Genomic DNA, 18483 nt, shown 5'->3' with positions numbered 1-18483 from the left:
TAAGATAATAATGTCATTTCGCTCCCGCAACATTCATAATAACAAAAAGAAAAGAATAGTAACATAAAACATGTATAAACAAATATGTTCTTTAGAAATTTAATAATAACAGCTAAATCAATTTGTTTCAATAAGATATAACTATTAAAAGACTCAATGTACCTCTAAATGTTGTGTTTAAAGTTAGATATAAAAGATCTACAAATAAAAAAAAATTGTTAGAGGACTTCTATAACTAAAACTAGAGTAAGGGTGATCAAGTTTTGTAACAAGTTATCCTTCTTTGAATATCAATTTGGTATGGTCGTTTAACATCAGTCGCCACCCCGATAGTTTCAAGGAAACGTATCACATACCATGCCATATCAATTTGCCACCATTCTAAACCAAACTTTGCTGAGTACTGAAATGCATGATGATTATTGTGCCATCCTTCTCCAAATGATAGTATTCCAATCCACCTATTTAGTGTTTATGGATGTTGGTTATCTTTACAAGCATGTATAGCTAAAAATGAAATCATGGTTACTTTTAATAGAAGTTATTGTTTACCAAATATTGCGAGAAAGATCAGTTGTGGCCCATGTTTGGTGTCCAAATCCATGGCAAACTGCGTTCACTAGCCATGACATGTGGTACAAGCATACTACCCTCATAGCCTGCTATTGAATAATATTTGTCACTAACAGTTTCATTTTCTATAAAAAGAACTTTAAACATTGTTAACGACTATTAGGTATGACAATTAAATCTACATAAACCAATGAAAATCTATTTTTATTTCATAAAACAAGCATTTTAGTCGAGATATGTTGAGCTCAATTTTCGTTTTATCGTGAGCTCAAGCTTAGGAGGTGCAAGGTGTATGCTTTGTTGTATGAGCTGAGTTGATCTCAAAAGCACAATCTTCGAGACCGGTTCCCTAGGTGGTGTTCCAAGGAGCACTTGGTGGCGGCTTAAAATTGTATCCTTAGGATATGTTTGACGTACTAGCTGAAAAGCTAGATATTAGCTCAAAGTTGGCTGATAACTGAAAAGTTAGTTGTTAAATAAAAAACTAGTTGATAACAAAAAAACTAGCTGATAAAAAAACGGCATTTGGTAAACTAGCTGAAAAAATGACATTTAAATGAATGTGTTTCTATAATTAATTAAGGAGTATTTTTTGAAAATTTAAAAAGAGCTCCTAAAAACTAAAAAACTAGTTTAAGTAGTTTTTTTTTTAAAAATTCCTCTTATAAACTACTTTTTGATTTACCAAACATAACAACTTAAAAAAACTCGAAAAATAAACTAGTTACAGCTAGTTGTGACATATCAAACGTAACCTTAATGTAAGAAATATATTCATTTATACTATTTTTTCGAAAAAACCAACTAATGCGTCTCTTACCAATATATGCAACTTGAAAAAACCAACTAATGCGTCTCGTAACATATGCAACTTTTCCTAGCAAAGTAACCAAAATTAAACGCCTATTCTTATATGAATACGTTTCGATTTGCAGAAGACTAGTTTTTCCCTAATAAAGGTTTAATTTCTATAACTTTTTCTAAAAAGACAAAATAAAGCAATGTATAGTTGTATACTATGTTTTTCTCTTGTTTTTGCTGAAAATCAAGAAAATAGTTTTTTGGCATCCCAAATCTAATTTGTGTAACCCTATTCTTATAGTTCGTAATTACATATTCAAAAAAAAAAAAAAAGGAAAGTAGATACACAATTCTAGAAATATATATCCGAAATTCGTTTGATATTTATTGCCTTCTTTTGTTGTAAAATCTCGTTTTTCGTAAACTTTTTCAAGTTGTACTAACGAGTCATACACAATTATTTACTTTTTAACTTATATTTCACATAAAAATTATGAGAAACATTTTCAAGATTTATCAATCCACGACTTTTGTGATGCTAATAGTTAGATACTATAAAATTATAATCTATTAATAATATTTGGTTGTTTTATATGTATTAGGTATGAGGCCTGTGTATTACACGGTCGATTTAAAAAAAAATATTAAACATTAAAGTGTAAATAATTAATATTTTTTAATGTACAACTTTAAAATAAAAAAGGAAGAAATGTATTTATTGTAATTTAATATCATATATATATGATATTTAATAATTTACATATATAATATATGACTTTAATTTTAAAAATTGAAACAAACCAAAAATTGACAAGTAGATAATATTTCTTTCAAAATTACCACAAAATGACAAGTGTCAAAATTCATGAGAGATTGGAGGATTTAAGTTTGTTTAACAATGGGCACCACAAATATTTTTAGATTTAAGGGGAGTATTACTATTTGTTTGGGGGCAAGAACGAAGTTTTGAGAATTGGGTTGAACATCTTTAAAATTTAAAATTATAAAGAAAACTTTAAAAATCTTTTTTTTATTACATTTTTTATAAAATTAAAAAGACAATCATTATACAATATATTAAAATTGTCTACCCTTAGCTACAGTAAAGTAGCTAAGGGATTGACATAAATGGTCCTTTGTTTATAGCTTTGGTTGGAGTTCGGTTTGGTGGGAATTTTATGACATTACATACATTCTTTGGATCGGTCATCGTTACATTTATCGGACTGTATTGTATTTGATGTTTATCAATTGGATGCTTCTGGATTCTTTAGATAAGCAGTCCACCACCGATTTCCTTCCCACCTGTCTTTGGTTTTGTCACAAGGCGATTCCTTCATCGCATATCCCTAACTCAATCACCACTTTCCCAACCCACCTCTCCTGCTACGCTATCTGATTCCTTTCCAGAAAACGTCAGAATCGACTCGATTGTTAGGAAACAAGTTTCCAGTTCCTTGACGCCATATCCGCAAATCATCCGCCACTTTCTGTCATCGGGTAAGTTTGTGCATCCGAGTGGTTTTCTTCTACTGTTTTCTTCTAATTGATACATGTTGTCTTCGTTATCTCCGATGGTTCACAACGTCTATAACTTCCTGGTATTGGCAACGGTGGTGGAAGTGGCAGACTGTACGACGGTGGTGGTGGCAGTTACCGTCCAAACCCTAATTACTACTATCAACCTTGAAACCCTAATCATCAAAATCAATTTCTGTAGCAGCGGCACCAACCACAGTACACACAGAGGTAGCAGTGTCGACAACTAAACAACACACAACAACAGTGGCTAAGACGGAATGTGGTCTTTTTAATGATATAATTTATTATATTTTTAAATACTTTGATATATTAAATTAATATCATAATTATGATTGGATATCAATTGAAATATTGAAGAGAAAGGGATTAAAGGTTAAACAAAAGATGGAATAAAGAATATATAATGAAAATTAAAATTCACGTCAATACTCCAACTCTTTTAATATTTCATATTCGATCTATTTATATGGACCGGTCGCACATTAAATATTTTAAAAGAAAATAATTTATAAAGATAATAAAGTATTATAAATATATAAAAAAATAATAGCATTAAGCTTTTCATTAGATATGTATTATCAGCAAATTATGGCTTTATATACATTTAATCATTAAAGTTTAAAGTTTATATTCTCTTCCTCCTTAATAAATGAAGGTTTTTTTGCCACATGTCATCTTCTCCTTCATTTGGACACATGACATTTTCTAGATTTTTTGAATTTTCTATTTTCTATTTGTCATTTTATTGTAATTTTCATTTTATTAAATTAAAATTTTACATTTAATATGTAAGGTAATATATATGTAAGATATTTATTAGAAATAATTTATATATGTAATGTATTCAACGTATTAAAGTCTCATTAATTTAATAATTTAAATTTTTTCTTATTTTTTTCTTATAAATTCAAACTTCTCAAATTGTTAAAATTTCATATTTAATTTTTTTTAAATAAACCCATATAATACATGGGTCTCACACCTAATTCAAAAATATATAATTGAGTATAATAGGGTACACATGTCATCCCATATGACATATGATATATTCATATGGCATATGGCATATTTTAGTGTTGACAGATTTAACATTAAACTTTTTCATACATATTTACTATTAATCTTACACATTTTGATCAAAAATTAACATTTCATAATTTATCATAAAGTAATGTAAATACGTATTTTTACTTATATACAAAGTGTTTGTATGATAATTTTTTTTTTGTTTGAATGTCAATTATTGGTCAAAATATTTTATTTTATCGATCTAGATAATCTACCTCAGTTTAGTATATGATATAACAATTTTTTTGATTGAATGCTCATCGTTTATGCAAATCCAACACATAGATGGAATCAAATAGTAATTAAAATGCGAGGTTTTTTGGCTTGTTTTCTCAAGTGGGTGAAACGAAACAGTTAAGTGACAACGATTTCCATTTCAAAAGTGATTCACGATTACTAAAATTCTACAGTGTGAAGTACATTATGTGACTCCTATAGCTTTATTAAAATTTAGTTTAGGTGATTAAAGGCAAGTCCAAATTTGTTTGTTTGCTCACTGTAAATTGTTATGTTTTCGAATTGTTTTGGTATGTGGAATCTCTTTATGAATCAGTTTCATATAAAGGTGAAGTTTCATGTCGCATACCAAGTGTTTGATTAAAGACATCAAAGAAATTAAATGTGTTCGTAGATGAAGAGCATAAGCTCATGAGCATTTTGTATACATCCATGTATTTGGAAAACCTCACGCCTGAGTATAAAGAATTGGATACCACTTTGTATCAATATTTCATACAGCCATGGGGAGAAAACATACAGCGTACGTGTGAGTTCTCCAAGACATGGGGAATCAATAGTAGGAGATTTTTTAAGGGTGTTTTAGTTAGTAAATAATTGAAATGTTGACCCCACGATTTTGGCTCCAAAAACATGGGTAATCCACAAATATTAGGGACAAAAGTTCAATCATTGCTGACTAAAACACTTTTCAAAAAATATTTATACTGTGGTGTTCTCTTGGAGGACTTACACCTAAACAATATGTTTTTTTTCCTTACAGCTGTATGAAATATCGATACAAAGTGATCTCCCTTTCCTTATACTTAGTCATGGGGTTTTCCAAATACATTGATATGTACAAAATGCTCAATCAAACATACTTCATTTCTTTGAGGACTTCAATCAAACATTTGGTGTGCGACATGAAACTCCACTTCTATATAAAGTTAGATCGTAGAGGGATTCCCCAAACCAAAACAAATCTAACAACATAGCAATTCACAATGAGCAAACAACAAAATTGGAGTCACCTTTAATCACTTGAACTAAATTTCGAAGAAGCTATGAAGTCGCAACTATACTTCAGACTAGACCTGGCAATGGAGCGGATTTGGAGCGAATCGGCCTTGATCCAAACCCTTTTAACAAATTTCAAAATCCGATTCAAACACGCTCCGTAACCCACAAGGTATTAAATAATTAGACTCATACTCTTATCCATCGTATCAACAAATATCCAAACTCGTCTGGTAACCCAAAGGTTTTTTAAATAATCATACACATTTAATTCCTAAAAATAAAATTTCTTAAATATAAAAAAATGTATACTATATCTTAATATTTAAAATAACATTTTTTTAAATAAAAAAAAATGATTTAGGCTATTTTTGGCATATTAGCTAAAAAAAGCTAGCTGTTAAATAAAAAGCTAGCTGATAGCTGAAAAGCTAGCTGATAAAAAATAACGTTTGGTAAAACTAGCTGAAATATATAAAATTACATAAAATGACATGTAAGATTATGTGTTTCTACAATTAATTAAGAGGTGTATTTAGAAAATTTAAAAAAAAACTCCTAAAAAGCTAGTTTAAGTAGCTTTTCAGAAAGCTAGCTTATAAGCTACTTTTTGGCTTACTAAACACGACAACATAAAAAAGCTCGAAAAATAAGCTAGCGTATCAGGTAGTTGTGGCGCGCCAAACACAACCTTAGAAAATGGCATTACATACTCGAAGAATTTCAATCTGAAGTAAAAATCACTATTGCAACAACTTTGAATTGATTTATGACTGTCGGTTGTAGTGATAGCGAATAACAATTGACAACTTTTTTCATGTTAAAAAAATGATTTATTGAATTAGAAATGGATATGACGATTTCTTGATGAATATAAATTGAATGACATTATGATTCTTGATATAAGTCTATAAGTTTAGAAACTGACTTATCGATTCCTATGTAAAAACGTTTTTTTTCTTTGGCTTTTGCCCTTTAGACTTTTGATTGGAATTAAAACTAAACGTTAAGAAGTATGAAATATAAATGTATAATTCTAAAATTTATATGGGGTGGGTTATAAATGGAGTGGATCGGTGATGATCCATACCCGACCCATTTAATAAAAGGGTTAGTGGGTATGGATCTTTAACGGGTAAACGAATCAAAAACTACGCTTCAAACCCATATAATTCTTACGGGTTTGGATCGAATTAGGATCAAAACTTGCTCCATTGCCAGATCTTCTTTAGACCCTATAATTTTCTTGATCAAGACTCACTTATGAAATGACAATCGTTTTCACCCAACTGCTTGTTCCACCCACTTGAGAAAACTAGCCAAGAACCTCACTTTAATGTATCAAATTCAGTAATGAAGACGATAAACTGGGAAAAAATGGTCAAATTATTATTTATACCGGTAATTCATATTTTTTTTTGTAAATTTGTGTAAATAATGAGACTTTAATGAAGATTTATCTTAATATTATTAATTTTTTTTATCAAGATATATAATAGTTTATAGATATATTTATTTTTATTATATATATTAGCTATAAACTATAAAAGAAACATGTTTAATTGTTTGATCATATTTGACTATTGATCATATTTGACTAATAAACATAACGTTAATATGAACAAATTATTTTACAAAGTTGTAAAAAACATTTGACGTTAGCTAGTCGGTGAATTAGGGTTAACAGATTACTCGGCTAGGTGAAGATTAACCGGACGATTAAGTGGAGACCCTAAATGGCTAATTCGATGGATGAAAAAAATATGGCTAATTTCATAACAATGTTCGTAAATATCATTAATATCATAACACAATAGGTTAATATGGTTAATACAACACTAATCATTCATTAAATAGTTCATATTGAGATAAAACTTCTCCAAAGTGTTGAAATTTCATTGTTTGTTACTGTTTCATTCATTTTGTAGGCAAAGGTTAATCGCTAAGTACCTTTTAGTCGGTTGACTAGCGCGTAGGGACTAATAAGAGATTAATCGTGACGTCGTTGATATGTTTACAACACTTATTATTTATAATAATTTCATTAAGGTGAAGGGGTGTATATCTATCACATTATGTGGTGGGTTGAAGTGGCTCATGTGGGGCATAGGGAACACCACACCTAGTGGAGTGTGGGTGTGCGGTGAACCACCTACACGAATTGATTCCATTGCATTTCACTCTATTTCCATGCTACATATTATTGTACAAACATCTTAATGTTGTATATTTTAAGGTGAATGATATGCGACCATTTCCTAGCAGTGATGAGGTGAGAGGAAAATGTCAAGGGAAATAACATTGCGATGAATTGACAAAAAATAAATAAATAAGGGGGTGATAACCAATACCCTCTAGCCTAAATAGTAAATAACTTCAACTCTGGGCTACTTAGGCATTTCTGATATATATATATATATATATATATATATATATATATATATATATATATATATATATATATATATATATATATATATATATAGTTTCCGTTGAGATTAAAAATAAAATATAGATCTAGAGATTCAACCTTAGCCACGTATTTCACATCTGCCGCTCAAAGCCTCTGGCGTACCGGCGCGACAGGCTTGGAATAATCATAAATGATTATACAACGTCGTCCATTCCTTTCTCCTCCGCCACCATCACCACCACTATAACCGCCACGGCCACCACCACTACCACCACCTCTGACACTAGCCGACCCCACCACCATCACCTCCGTTACTTATACCACTGCCATCTATGTCACCATTACCTCTTCTGCCACCAACTATCATAATCATTTATGATTACTCAATCTGTGAACATATATATATATATATATATATATATATATATATATATATATATATATATATATATATATATAATCGTTTATGATTAGGCATACCCAGTTGTTGGCAGTACGTTGAAACGTTAGAGCAGCAAATGAAAAATATGTGGCTAAGGTGGAATCTCGAGATCTCTATTTTTTTAATCTCAAGTGAACCGTCCCTTATTTGTGTGTGTGTGTGTGTGTGTGTGTATATATATATATATATATATATATATATATATATATATATATATATATATATAATACCTTAATATACATATTTGGTCAAAGACTGAAAATTAAGAGGTACAAGACCATAATGCTATTTGTACAACGAGTTAATGCATTAAAAAAATCTTTTGGTCAATGGAAAAAATCAAGATAAGAATTGATGGAAAAAGTCAAGGCGGGTGTTTGAACCGATATTCCTTACTTTCAGCCCTTTACTCGGTCAAACATGACCAATTTGATCACAACTTCATTTTTTAGTTATGTTTGATTGATCCTCGCATGTATTTGACCAAGCCTCACTTATTCTGTTTCCTTTCTCTCCTTATCTTGACATGTTCTTTCTTTTTCATGTATCTGCGTGAGTTTCAGTTGCTCGGTTTGAGTTTTGGGTCTATTACTATTTATAAATTATGGTTGATGATATTATTTCCACCTACAGAACCACCACAAAGACCTACATATCTGGTGTTTTTTGGGATTTTTGAAGACTACCATCGACCACCACCGGTCCATTTCTATGGAAGAACAACAACCACCGCCAGTCGCCGCCATTGTCACTATTAAACTCTTCCAGCCATCAGTTCTAGCTAAGAACAAAAAAATCTAACCCTTTCTCCTTTCCTACTCTTATTTCCTAACTCAAAAATTTTGTTTTGGTTACTCAAGCTGAAATCGATCGTCTTTTGTTCTCATTACGTCCAAACAACCACCCTCATCTCCGGTAATGAACCCCCTACCAGGATCCCAAATTGGACTTGGAGCCTTGAATTTGGAGGAGGTAAAAAAGATTAGATATCGATGCATATACAAGTTAACAGAGGGTGAGGATACATGAGAGAAATAAGAAATTGTTACCGTCTGCATCATTAATCCATTGTTCATGATTCAGATGCCCGTCTCCAATCCGTTGAAGATTTCAAGCAACGGTAAAAAAACCTTCTTGTAGCTGCGTTTTCACCAAAAATTAAAATGGCTTCTCCATTCTTAATGTTCCTATATTGTGATTCTGTTTACCTAAAATTGTAAAAGTATCAAGTAATTTTTATGATATCTGGAGTGTAGAGACAGTGTAGATGGAAGATGAAATAACCCTAAATCTATTTTTGGAAACTTTTGTGACGGGGCGGTCTTTGTTTCTTTGTGATTTTTTTATCAGGTAAGAACGAATATACACTATATATATGTTTATTATTTAATATCTTATTGTTGATAAACTGAAAAAAGCATAATTTGTGTACTGTCATATTGGTTTTGATTCTTTTATGGTCTTTATTATTTAGTGTTTACATGTTATTATGGTTGTTTAGGTTTTTCGTTCTATTACTAAATCAGATTGCTCATTTTGGTTGTTGGTTGCACAAATTCCACATCATAAATCTTTCTTTGCTAGGTACTAGGTGCTTCTAAGTACAAGTAAAAATTCTCCTATTTTCTTCGTTTTTGAGATAACAACTTTAATTTTGGTTTTTGGTTCTTGCAAAAGGTTACTTTAACTTCTTTAAGATTTGATGGTGTGATTTTGTTCATGAATTGTCGTTATTCCTGCAGATGAGGAACTTTTTCTTACTTTCATCATTTACCAAATGTAGGTTAATCACATTGGTTTTCTTTTTAACTCAATTCTTTGTTGTTTATATATTAACTTCACTTTTTTATGATTTTTCAGCCAGGACATGGTTAGAGGTCGAGCTACAGGCTACATGCTACAAACTTAAATGCTTGAAAAAAAAAAGTTTGAAATCTATCTTATGTATCTGAATACTTTTTTCACTCTAATGTTTATCTTTTATAATATTTTCTAGGAAAATATGCAAATTGCAAAAAAGATAATATTAGAAATTATGCAGAAAATATCATTCTACTATTGAACAAAAAAGTTTGAAATCTATCTTATGTATCTAATACTTTTTTCACTCTAATGTTCATCTTTTATAATATTTTTTAAGAAAATATGCAAATTGCAAAAGAAGAATATTAGAAATTATGCAGAAAATATCATTGTACTATTAGAAAATGAGATTTATGCATATTTTATAAAAAAAAATACCAAAATTTTTTTTAGAAAAAATGCAGAAAATAACATCGTACTTTTAGAAAATTAGATTTTCTACTTATTTTTCAGAAAAAAAAACAGAAATTTTCAAAAAAAAAACATAGAAACTATTTATAAATTAACATTATACTTTTGAAAATTTGGATTTTCTGCATATTTTCTAGAAAAAAAATGAAAACTAACGAAATTTTTTTTTGAAAACATGTGGAAAATAGCATGGTATTTTCAAAAAATCGGATTTTTAGTAGTTTTTCAAAAATGAAAATTATGAAAACAACTTTTAAAATAACATTGGACTTCAAAAAATAGGATTTTCTGCATATTTTTCTTAAAAAAGTAAAATTGGTAAGAAAATATCCTTGTAAAATTGGCAAAAGACATTGGATGTTGATTTGTAAGCACATTGGGCAGAAGACGTTGGATGTTGATTTAAGAAACAATGTAGTATGGGATATGCCATTGTACATTAGTAGCTTAGAGAACGAAAAATCACAAATGGTTTTACTTCTTATTAATTATCATTGCAAGTCTTTCATATTTGAAGTCAAATGTTTCAACTACTAAAATAGTTGTTCGGTCCTTAAATGTTTTTATAAAAACCTTTTTTAACTCCTCAAAAAACTACATTTTTTTATAGAAACCTTTTTTAACTCCTCAAAAAACTACATAAAACGCTTGGTGAAATGATGATTAATATTTTTTTTTCCTTTTTTAATTTTATAAAATTTTATTGGTTTCCAATTAAACTTTAATTTTTATATCACATAGAATAGTGTGTCAATCGATCATTCTATATTTTTTTTTTGTATTTTGTATCCTTGTATATTAGTTTTCTTAATTAGAAATGGTATGATAGATACATGATTGTATATTATGATTTTGATATTTTGATTTTATTTTTTAAGTTGAACCATAGAAAAAAAATTAGTGAAAGTTAGATGTGGTTGTTGAATATATTTATTTTGGTTATACTTTTATTAATCATTAATTCTTACGATTAACATTTTAAGAAAAAAATATTTAAACCCAAGTATAAAGTTATAAACATTTATTTTTTTAACATTTTCATTTATGTAAAAAATACGAATATACATAAAATACATATTTTTTTTCAAAAGAGAGGACAATCAACTTTTTTCGAAAGAGAGGACAACCAAATACCACCTCCCCCAAACAAATTTATTCAAACTTTAAAAATTAATAAGACGACACAAAACAAGCCAACCCAAAAAACAGAAGACTTATTTTAAAAGATGCCTCATATTAAGTGACTTATAAACTTAATCACACAAATGATGTATAACACTAATCTCCACACCATCAAACCCACATAATAGTCGTTCCAAAAAAAAAAAAAAAAATCAAACTCACATACTAAGGAAAGTTTTCAAAAGAGATAATGACTTGAGAGGGTATAGTATTTTATCTTTTGGTCACATTTGGTCACTAAATTATTTTTCGTGTTTTATTAACCCCTGAAATTGAACTTTTTGAAACGTGTACATTATACCAGTATGACAGGTAATATTGGATTTTACTGGTTTCCGACATTGTTTCCGGCCAAACATGAGTTTTTCGGTCATCTTCTTTGGTAAAACTCGATTTTCCGCTATTGTTTCCGATGACATCCAGTCAACCCTTAGCTCCTTCAGAACCTTGAATTACCCCACCAACACCTTTGGTTTGTTGTTGTTCTTGTGTATGTATGTATTGATCTACAAAAACCCAAAAGTTCATGTGTGTATGTATTCATCTGCAAAAACCCAGAAGTTCATGAATTTTGGTTTGTTTATCCAAACAACTTGTGTATCTTTTTTTTTCTTCTATAAGTTGTTTCTTCAAATATCAGATGAACACACACACACAATTATCTTCAAGGTTTGTAGATCTTCATCGTGGCCATCTTCTTCCCAAATATGATGTTCAAGCATGTTCATATTCTTTCTAGAAACAATTTCCAAGAACAGATAAGAAATCGATTTTCTTTGAGTTGGTTCAAAGGATAATGCAACAAAGAGCGTGTACATTGTGTTGCATAGTTGGTATCTTGTTGACTTCCAAGAACAAAGAAGATGACACAATGAAGATGATGAAAACCAGATCTAGAACAACACTCTGATTTCAAAACAAGATGGAACAAACTTTGATTTCAAGAACACAATATGTAAAACATGATGATCCATGACATATTCGCCATTTCAGATCCGTCATCAGAAACCCAGAAACTCAAAAAAAATTGTTCATTGTATGTGTGTGTGTCTGTGGAAATCATTTGATGAAAACATATAAGATGAAATCGAAAATGAAGTGATCTCGTCTGGGGTTTCTCATGTGAGGTCATCGTTTCCTTCTTCTTCTCTCAAAATTTATTATAAACTTCCTCTACCCCCCTCCCCCTTTCGAGTTGCAGGTTTGATGGATGACCGATGGAGAACGATACGTGAGTTTGACCGGGTTCAAAGAGAAATCGAGTTTGACCAGACAAGATGACTGGTGTTTGGCCGGAAACAACGTCGGTTTCAAAAAACAAAATCAATGCACCAACTATATGCATAACTTTATCTACTTATGCATGATTTCATGAGTAAGGTTTCTTTTTTTTTTTTTTTTAAACTGCGAAAAATTCATAAACTTTATGCCTACAATTTTTTAAAACACACACACACACACACACACACACACACACATATATATATATATATACACACACACACACACACACACACATAAGGAAAAATCTAAAAATTCTTTTTCTAATTATTTTTTTCGTCATTTTATTTACCTAAAATAATAAATAAATAAATAAAATAAATTAAAATTACCGTTTTTTTAAACATACGTGAAATATTCTAATAGAATATTACACTGTAAATATTATAATGTGATTTTTAGAATGTTAGAATATTCTAATATTCTATTAGATTTGTCAGATATATAGAATATTTTAATACTCTACTAGAATATTTCACAGATATTTAAAAAGAACGGTAATTTTTTTTATTTTTTATTTTATTTTTGGAAAATATAAATGAGGAAAACAAAACTATTTTTTTTTTGAAAATTTTCAATTATTTTGCATTTTAATTTTTTTTATCTACAAAATAAGTGACTAGGATTTCGTCTTCAAGTCTCACACAATATAGTGGTATCACATGAATATATATATATATATATATATATATATATATATATATATATATATATATATATATATATATATATATATATATATATATATATGGAAAAGTTCAATAAAGAACCATAATTATGGGTTCTTCAAGGAACCAAATCTTTTTTCAATTTCTAGAACTTATTCTTTATCGAAAAAAAATCTAAATTCATATATTAACATTGTGAATGTGAAAAATATTTTTCGGATTCACATTGTGAATTTGATGTAAAAAAGATCGAATTTTATATCATTGAAAAAAGGATAAAAAGTTATGAATCTTGTATTTTTAGTTTTTATTTATTTATTTTGATAAAAAAATAAGTTCTAAAAGTTAAAAAAAAGATTGGTTTCTTGGTTAATTATGGTTCTCTATTGAATCTCACCATATATATATATATATATATATATATATATATATATATATATATATATATATATATATATATATATATATATATATATATCCATTATATAAGGTTAGGTTATTTTGTTTTTACTATCTATTGTGTGAATGTATGATTGATTCTGGACCAATCATTTTACTTATTTTAAGAAAGTAATTAATGCATATTACATGTTAAAGATATAATGGATATTAATTACATCTTCAGCATTTAATATTCATTAATTACTTTCTTAAAATAACTAAAATGATTGGTCTAGAATCAATTATACATGCACATAATAGATAATGATTTGAACCTATATATATATATATATATATATATATATATATATATATATATATATATATATATATATATATATATATATATATATATATATATATATATGATGCATATACATATTTTTGTTACGTATGCACATTTTCATAATAGGAATGCATAGGCACCGGCACATATGTTCCTTTACAAAAATCAAATTTTTTTTGATGTATCATATCCTACATATTATGCGAAACTTGGTGTCAAAATTCTATAAAGATTATATATATATATATATATATATATATATATATATATATATATATATATATATATATATATATATATATATATATATAGAGAGAGAGAGAGAGAGAGAGAGAGAGTGAGTGTGTGTGTGTGTGTGTGAGTGTGAGTGAGTGATGTTCAAATTAAAACACAAATTTCCATGTGAAAGTTAAGAAGCAAAAATGTTTTTTTTTTCATAAAAAGGACAAACTTTAAAATGTTTGCTAATAGTTTTTCAAAAAGATTATAATTTATTTTTTAATAATTAATATTAAAAATAAAAAAAATCTAGTATTATTTTTAAATATATAGTTACATATAATTATATACCCGCTTTTAAAACATAAAAATTATTATAATTTGGTATTTTGGCTTACTACACCATACGTTTATGACTTCAATTTAACGAGGGAAAGGAAAACTAATGAGTGGAAATTGGGAAAAAGTAAACGAAATTAATGTTTCCGATTTTTATTAAAGAAAAAAGAAGTGAAAAAATGGATAAATCATTTTCTTTCCTAACTTTCTTTCCGATTTAGAAGAATTTAAAGAGAAATAATAAAATGTTTAATTTTTCATCTCTCTCAAACTAGAGAACATAAAATACAAATTTCTTTTCTTTCTTCTCTCTTGTTTTCTTTCCTTACTTTGTTTTCTTTGTTTTCTTTTATTTGTTAAAACTCGGGGAACTAGGCGTAAAACATAAAGAATGATGAAATTTAAAGCTTTTGTTGGGGAGTAAAGTTAGGTTGATAAGTTGAGAACCGGATTTCTTATGAACCGTATAAGTTCAATTTCCGAACTGATATTTCCATATTATGTCTGGTTACAGTAAATCCAGTATAGGATAATTCAAAATAACACTTGCGTATCTAGGTGCAGAAACACAAACCAAATCGCCAGAGAGTTCTGCGTTTGTTCAAAAAGAAGAAAAGCGAAGAAGGGTTATGTTTACGGCTCAAAAGAGGAGTCGTGTATATACATGACATATTATAGTTTAATCTTCTAAATTAGTTAGGAAAATCTCAAAATTAATGGAATCATTAGTGGTTTCCAAAACTGACAAAATTTGTCAATCTTATCATAATCAACCACTACATAATATATAGTACGTCGTATCAACCTTTTGAATACTCACGATCATGATCACAATAATGTAAGATCATAACCAAGTCGTGTCAACCTTTTGAATACTCACGATCATGATCAAAATAATGTAAGATCATAACCAAGAATCAGTAAATTATTAAAGTTGCTCATACTTTTCTTTTGAATTATGAGGCACCAAGATCATATTTCTCGTAGAAGTTTATAATAATTTAAAACAAAAGAATAGAAGTTTCATACCACTCCCCATACAATAAAAGGAAATCCTCCACGTGCATACAGAAGAAGAGCAAGTGCTAGCGGATGTAAGATGTAAGTTTTTCGTAGAAACCTATAAAACGGTTGTTTGTCCATCTCTTTGATAATGTTTGGGTCACCACACTACAAAAAACTAATAAATAAATAACTCAAAGGTAATTATATTGTGAAATTTGTAATTAGTTGTATTAGACATAAATTCATACCATCTTTGCAATCCTATCGGTGTCAAACAACCAATCCATGTAACTAAACCATAATCCTTTAGTCGGGGTATGTGGGTCTCTTTCTGAATCACAATATTGATGATGGTACCAATGTATGCGCACCCAATCCGTTGGGGTTCCCTTTAAATATAAAAACACGATAATGATATGTCATAAATGAAAACATATGCAACATTTGGTTGTTTGATAACTGATGGTTAAATCAAGGTTTTTAAGTAAGATTCAACTGTGAATCTAACGGAGTGACAGACATTCCAAAGAAGCCATTACCGAATATGAGATTTTTAAATATTATATTGAACTGTTTGAATTTGATGGAATTAGACACAACCTTTTATAAACTCAATTAAAAACATATCAACATCATAATTTATCGTTTGTATCAACTATACCGTATTTTTTAAATCATTTGATGTAACAAACTTATTATATTTCACGTATACGTTTGTTATGAATGTATTTTGGATTAGAAAGGCTAATTAATTCACCTGAAGGGCATGAACTCCACAATAAGCAAACGTGTATTCAAGCCATTTCGGGATCTTGAAGCTTTTATGTGATAAATGTCTATGGAAGGAAAGACTAATTCCTAGAAGCCCAGTAACCATAAACAACCCAAACGCCAACCATAAAGCTCCCCAACTGAAAGTAAATGGAGCAAAAACACATAGCAAATGCATTCCCGCCACCACTCCGGCGGTGGTGATGTCCAAAGCATTCCATTTCCTCCTACCCGTACACACCTCTCTCGGCTGCTCTTCCACCACCTCCGATAACAGAATACTACTTCGCTCCCCATCGCTGTCCGGATCCGTCGCCACATTTACAATTCTCAATTCTCGTCGATAGTCGTGGGTGGTGGTTGTGATGATACTAGTTTTTGATTGTAAAATCTTTCTTCGCTCGGTGTAGAGGTGCGATGGTGAACATGGTAGACGGTGACGGTGGTGAAGTTTCTGGTGGAATGCGATGGTAGGTGGTGGTCGTAACAGAGCCATTGGTATGTTATGCTCTGTCTAGTTTGCTTTGTATATAAAGATGCGTCTTTCTTATCCCCATCTTGAATTAAAGTTTCTCATAGGTAAAGATGAAGACGACATCAAAGTCATGCGAATCATACCGAGAGCGACAAACACGTAACGAAAACCCATGTGGAGATTATGTCGTTCATAAGATTGTGATGGTTTATTTGTAAACGTAATTTCATCCTTAGGGTTCTCAAACGATCCATAATTCTTTTGTTTAGTTTTTATTCTTGTAGTGTTAACTAATGGTCTTCGCTTGCCGAGTAGCGTTGATGAACACCAACTCTTTGTAGAAATTTCTACAAAAGTTTTTTTTAGCTCTCTAGAATTTAATATTAGGGATGTCAACGGGGTAAACGGGGCGGGGAGTGCATCTCCCACCTCCGCCCCCGAAATTTTCCCGTTCCCCCGCCCCCGTCCCCGTTCCCCCGCCCCCAATTGATTTTGAGCTACTTTTTTTTTTTTTTTTTTTTGCTAAAAAAAGTTGTTATTTAAGCTAAAAGAAGCTATTTTTTAGATAAAAAATAATTATTTATAGCGGAATTTTATATGTTAAAAATAAAAAAGTTATGACATTTTAAAAAATTATGCTAACAACATAAAAACATGTTTTTTTGATGAATTTTGGAAGCTCAAAATCATGTTATTGTGTATTATATTTATATAATTAATATATGTATATATATGTGTAATTTATTAACGGGGTCCCCATAGGGATTTCGGGACGGGATTGCCTACCCCCGCCCTCGCCCCCGAAATTAAAACGGGGGTTAACCTTGCCCCTGCCCCCGTCCCCGCCCCCGATTTTTTTAAAAAAAATCCCCCAAACGGGACGGGGCCCCTACGGAAACGGGGTCCCACGGGACTTTTTGACATCCCTATTTAATATCATGGAAAATGACATTGCTAACAACAAAGTTTTTGCTTTGTCCCGGATTGGTCATTGAACTTAATTTTTTTCGCAATTGGTCCTTAAAGTTACATTTTACGTGTTAAATAAAACATCGACCCTAATACTTACCGGTTTGTAGGTTACCATGCTTAGTTGTCACCGATGACATGGTGGTAATAAGCCACATCATTGCCACCTAAGGGTTTGGGTTTAAAGGTTAAAAGGGTTTTTTTTTTTTTTTTTTTTTTTTTTTTTTTTTTTTAAGTATATCTATTTATTGGTTGCTGATATTCACTTCATCCACTGTGACATGGAGACAATAAGCCTATAACACCGACAACGAAACCATGTGACCTCCCGTCAATCTGGATCTGATCGGACGGCTAGGACGCCTTCCGTCAATTTGCTGGTGACTCTTGTTGAGGCCTTGTTCGTGAATCCGAGTCTCGCTAACATCCTCTTCCTCCATCATCTAGGCACCGGGCAACATCAACTCCATATACCTCGCAAAACTTAAATGGTATCCT

At 30.0% G+C, this 18483-nt stretch overlaps 1 protein-coding gene across 1 annotated transcript; it reads right to left on the bottom strand.

Annotated features, from left to right (window-relative positions):
- Positions 1–256: 256 nt before the first annotated feature.
- On the bottom strand, positions 257–17073 carry LOC111910199 (palmitoyl-monogalactosyldiacylglycerol delta-7 desaturase, chloroplastic). The gene is made up of 5 exons (XM_023905982.2): positions 16528–17073; positions 16019–16159; positions 15795–15935; positions 553–659; positions 257–461 (listed from the first exon to the last, which is right to left on the bottom strand). Exons 1-5 carry the CDS (start codon positions 17035–17037, stop codon positions 257–259), a joined length of 1104 nt encoding a protein of 367 aa, XP_023761750.1. The 5' UTR covers positions 17038–17073.
- Between the last annotated feature and the right edge of the window lie 1410 nt (positions 17074–18483).

This window comes from Lactuca sativa, chromosome 5 (genome assembly GCF_002870075.4).
Source record: "Lactuca sativa cultivar Salinas chromosome 5, Lsat_Salinas_v11, whole genome shotgun sequence".
Taxonomy (NCBI): Eukaryota; Viridiplantae; Streptophyta; class Magnoliopsida; order Asterales; family Asteraceae; genus Lactuca; species Lactuca sativa.
The sequence above is the reverse complement of the archived record's forward strand: the minus strand, read 5'-3'. Positions and strand labels throughout refer to the sequence as shown.